The sequence below is a fragment of the Acyrthosiphon pisum genome, chromosome A1, assembly GCF_005508785.2.
Source record: "Acyrthosiphon pisum isolate AL4f chromosome A1, pea_aphid_22Mar2018_4r6ur, whole genome shotgun sequence".
Classification (NCBI taxonomy): Eukaryota; Metazoa; Arthropoda; class Insecta; order Hemiptera; family Aphididae; genus Acyrthosiphon; species Acyrthosiphon pisum.
The window spans coordinates 129,850,728-129,855,896 of record NC_042494.1 but is presented as its reverse complement, the minus strand read 5'-3'; the positions used below and the strand labels follow the sequence as shown (position 1 = coordinate 129,855,896).

Here is a 5,169-nt window from a genome sequence, read left to right as displayed (position 1 = left end):
AAAGTTGTCCCGCGCAAAACAGTTTTTGCCATGTTGTACATTTGTAAGACGGAGACAACACATGCGGATGTGACATCCTCTTAATGTATTAAAAATCAACATTTTAAGAAGTTTAGTCGAAAAAATAAGGTGCTCCCAGTGCTCGAGTTTGAGATACGCCACTGTGTGTATACCTATAAATATCATATAATAATTGTAATATTATTGTTGTTAACGATAATATCGCGATGCAGCATGTACCCGTCTGTATTCGTACGACACGTTCGTGATCAACAGAGAAATATCCTCGTTGTTCGTGGAATCAAGTTTCTCGACGTACTCGGACGAAGATTACGACGTGTCCTTAAAATTCGACGACATCATCACCATGACGCACTTCTGGCAGGTATACCTATAATAATATTACCTATAACATTAAATCCATTCATCGATCAAAATTCCGACTTTGCAGTGTTATACCCTATAATATCAAGCCTCGGATTTAGAGGGGGCTATGAGTGCTCGGCACCCCCTGTCGGCCAAGGCTTAGACTCTAAGCCAACAACAAAATACATTATTTTTAAAAATTACGTAAATAATTTAAAATAATCATATTTTTCTTGAGCACCCCCTTTTAAAATTTTCAGGATCCACACCTGTCCCATATAATATAATTATATATTATACTCGTGCGGGATGTACCGTGTGTCCGTGTACATACACGGTATAAATAGATAAACATTATATTATAAATTCGCAGTTTCGTTTTTTTACAGTACTTTCACAGCGTGTTGTGTGACAAACTGTACGAAATTCCCACGGTCGTGGACAAGGATGACGGTACCAAATTACTGTTCGAAAACAAATTTCTGTTCAGGCCCAGAGTGAGACAGGTATTATTCAATGTTTAATAGGATATATGTCGTAAGATAAATAAATAATAGGATATATAACCCTAAGTTTGTGGTTCAAAAGCTTTATTTTTTCCAACATAATACTTAGGTAGAGTGGTTTTCGAACCACAGTTTTTCAACATCGTAACGAATCAACCGCGATTTAATAATATCGTCGTCGTGTTAAATATCGACGACAAGCCTGCTGCACGTCATATATTATTATTATAATAATAATAATAATATATAGTGACACGGCGCGTTGATACCTCTACCTATATATCGTACACCATAACATACGAAATATCATGTGTGCATCGCGGTGAGGTCGTAATGTATTTTTCCCAACGATGACAGTCTGCTTCCAGGGGGGAAAAATAAATAAAAGTAACTACGACAACTAAATAGTGTTATTATCTATAATACGGTATTACGCGCGGTCTTAAGTAGTGCCTACACATCATAAGCCCGTCGGGATTTATAGACGCGCGTCGGTGCGTATAGAGGATTATATTATAGGTATACGAGCTCTACGCGAGATTCCCGTTATATAAATACGCAACTGCTCACATACCGCAAGACGTTTCTGGCCGTACCAGTGACGACTAGGTTATAAAGTGTTTGCTTTTTTTTATATACGCGGCTTCTCCGCAATATCAACAGGTAGGTACCTACAGCTATTGAGCTACACTTACCTCACATCCACAACTGCGTCAGTTTACATTATACGCGCGACGACCAGTCGTCGTTATTAATTTATTTATTTGAAAAAAATGTTTTCTTGTTGAAAAAAATTCGAAACGTTATCGAATACTTGTCGAACATACTACCGTAGGCGCTGAAATGCATACGAAAAATAACCCAATGCGTATGATTTTTTCAAGTTGTTGTGTTTTCATATTTATACCTAGGTCAGGGTCGAAGAAGGACACTGTGAAATCAGAAACCAATTCAAAGGATTATTCCAAGACTGCTATGTCCCGTACGAAATTAAGTATGAAGACAAAGCAAGTTTTGGACCGAAAAAAGGAACACAGTAAGTCGTAGTACGAGTGTAATGATCGTCTACTACTAGATTATAATAATTTATATAACCACTGATAAATCTTCTGTATTGTGGCGAATGATTTCGGAAAGAGTTATGCTCAAATTGCATGTCAAGTTAATTTTTCGAGAACTTCTGGGTTTTTAGTTTTTCAGTTTTATACCCAAAAATGAGTCTTTCTGTTTTCTACTCGGAAATTAGTTTTTTTTTTTTTTAAAAAAGAAAAAAGATTTTAAATAGATTTATCACTTTGTAAAAAAAAACTTAAATAATGTACCTAAGCTTGTTTTGAACAATAAAAGTCGAAGAATTTCCTTGTATCAGTTTATAAGTTCTACGATTGCAAGTTTTATGCGCATATAACAGACGCGACTCGCCGAGCAAGTCTCGGTATTATTTATAGAACAACATAATTTATTACAAACCATAAATAGATACCTCCCAACTTAATTTAATTTTATACGAATGACTACATTATTAAATCGTTGCTTGTCTGGCATTCCGTTTCCATATGTGTATAGATGGACATACTCTGATAGCTCCAAGACCCAGGGCGTGTCGTTCAGAGGCGAAATCGCGACCTACGGACCCGGTGGATTTTATTTCGATTTTCCAAAGGATAAAACGAACGCAAAAACGACGATCAAAGACCTCGAACACGACACGTGGCTGAATCGCGGTACCAGAGCGGTTTTTGTGGATTTCGCCATTTACAACTGCAACATAAACGTGGTTTGTGCTGTCAAGTACGGACCCATTTCTAATTTCTTTCCCGTCCATCTACGCTTTGAACAGAACAAAACGTGTATGCCAGTGGCGTGGCCTGGATTATAAAAATGGGGGGGGGGGGGGGGTGTCTAAGTATAAATTAAATCAAGTTCTTTTACAGTTTTTGTATATAAATAATACATTTATTAGGGGGAAATGTCAACGGGGGGGTTAAACACCCAAACCCTCACGCCACTGGTGACAGTTATTACTACAGTAATGTATCATTACTGAATGTATACGTCAGCTATGCTCAACCAGCGGCTGAGCGGCCCGCCGAGCTTTTTTATGCGGACTATTCGCGATGCAAATACGCGGCATGAAGATATGTAATTTTTAAGAGGTTGTGTTTAGGCAATTCTTTTGTTCCTTGCGGTCGTCACTGCTCGCCTTTGTGGGTGTAGTAAATTATAATATTTGTGTGTGTATACTCCCCACCGATCACCCGAATCATACATATTATTATATAACGCACACGCATGTGCGTAAAGTAATACAAAAAACATATTATTATACCAGGGGTGGCCAGCGAGAATAGACTCGCGAGCCATCATATATATTAATATAAAATTGAATAACCAAGGTGTAAAAAAAAAAAAGTTCATATTATTATATATTATATGACCTTTTTTTTTTACATCTTGGCTCTTACGTTAATTTATGTCTAATGTTACGTTAAGATGCGAGCCGCGGTTTGGCCACCCCTGTAATATACCATGAGAATATGTGGCAGCCCCAAGTAAAAATAAGGTCGAGCATGGCTGCTACACATTATTGACCCGTAGCACAATCCACCGACGTCCAAGCGTCATTGCATCCGAAATCGTTGTTACACATACTATTAAAACCGGATGTTATTTGGTTGTCGTCGATTTAATTTGAACGTTCCACTATTGTCCCCAGATTAGTGTTCGAATTTCCGGCGTCGGGCGGCATTGTCTCGTCGTCTACGTTTCGGACCGTCAAGCTGTATAGGTACGCTGTGGCCGATTCGTTGTTTACGTTGATCGGCATGCTCGCCGTCGTCGGGTTCGTCGTTTATTTCACGGTGGAAGAAATATTCGAAATCATGTACTTCCGGAAGGACTACGCCACCGTGTTCTGGAACTACGTCGATTTCGGCATCGTGGCCGTAAGTCGTTACTAATAGTTTTTTATTCCACAAACTGCAGGTGATCGATTATAATACATTTTAACGACGTTAAATCAAAACGTATGTAGGTATATACACACAGTGACACGGGCAGTAGTGCAATACGCCGTTCAAATGACAGAGTATTCTTGCGAATACAACAAATCGTATTATATTATTAATTAGCCGCGCGCGTGTTATTTTTTGTTTAAATACGTTTTGGTAAAAAATGTATCTTCATTTTTTGATAATCGATAATTATGAACCTACCTACCTATTATAATATTGTTATAATATGAACAATAATATAATTAAAATGTGATCTTTACGCCGCCGCAGTTGGGATGGTGGGCCATCGTTGTGGCGCTGATGATCGTATTTAAAGAGAAGTCGTCGTCGGGTAGTAACCCGTGGAACGCTATTGCGAAAACCGTGACGGACCGCAAGTCCGTGGAGCACCTGGTAGCAAGACATGAATCCCTCGTACAACTGGCGGCCTACTTGTTCTTCCTGGTGTGCATCAAGGTCATCAAGTACACCGACCTGAACAGATCGATGACCATCGTGTACTTGAGCGTGGGCAGGGTAAATAATATTATATTATACCGTATTATTATTAAATCATATTATGTAACCCAGTGGTCGGTATATATTATATTCAGTGGCGCAGTGGAGACACAACCGAAATTTTTGGGACAATTGCCCCAAGACAAAAATTGGTGGGTGGGTATTGTATTACCTTAGCGGATAGTGGGCTGCAGTTGTCAGTTGTCACCGAATGACTTTTCTGTGTAACTTAATTTCAGTATTGTGGAGCAGTGTGGCGCGGTGTCTGGCTGAAGTCACTGATGTGCTCTGAGTGCCAACTCCGGTCGGTGCCACTAGTTCCCGGATGGGTGACCACCCGGGTTCTTAGTGGCAAATCCTTGCCACACATACACGTGTAGCGAAATGACGGTATCAACCGTGCCAACCGTAACCCCTACAATAGCTAATAACCATAATATAGTTGCCGGGCTCAAGATCAATAAAAAACAGAAAAATGTCAGTATCAGTATTTCAGGGAGTATAGGTGGGGCTTTACTGACAGATTTATTCTATTTCATCTCGTTACAAAAATAATTCTCATATAGAATGTAAGCCATTTGATGGAATTGTTCCTTCAAGTTCGTTCAAAGATTTCGTAAATTATGCCTGGACTTTTCAAATGGTTTGCGAGTATTTGAGAGGCAAGTTTTTTAAATTAGCAAGTGCAGATTGCAGGGGCGTAGCGTGCATGTAAGCACTGTAAGCACTGCTTACACTTTAAATGAAAGAAAAAATAAATTTGATCAATCACGACTAATAGGTAC

At 39.0% G+C, this 5,169-nt stretch overlaps 1 protein-coding gene across 1 annotated transcript in view; it reads left to right on the top strand.

Annotated features, from left to right (window-relative positions):
- Nucleotides 1-188: 188 nt before the first annotated feature.
- Nucleotides 189-5,169, top strand: part of LOC100571040 (polycystin-2-like) — a 13,520-nt gene continuing 8,539 nt past the window's right edge. Inside the window, exons 1-6 of the mRNA XM_029486352.1 lie at nucleotides 189-385; nucleotides 756-872; nucleotides 1,784-1,908; nucleotides 2,439-2,663; nucleotides 3,589-3,817; nucleotides 4,157-4,402. Of these exons, the coding sequence (XP_029342212.1) occupies nucleotides 368-385; nucleotides 756-872; nucleotides 1,784-1,908; nucleotides 2,439-2,663; nucleotides 3,589-3,817; nucleotides 4,157-4,402 (960 nt within the window). The 5' untranslated portion in view covers nucleotides 189-367. The remainder of the gene's footprint in view (nucleotides 386-755; nucleotides 873-1,783; nucleotides 1,909-2,438; nucleotides 2,664-3,588; nucleotides 3,818-4,156; nucleotides 4,403-5,169) is intronic.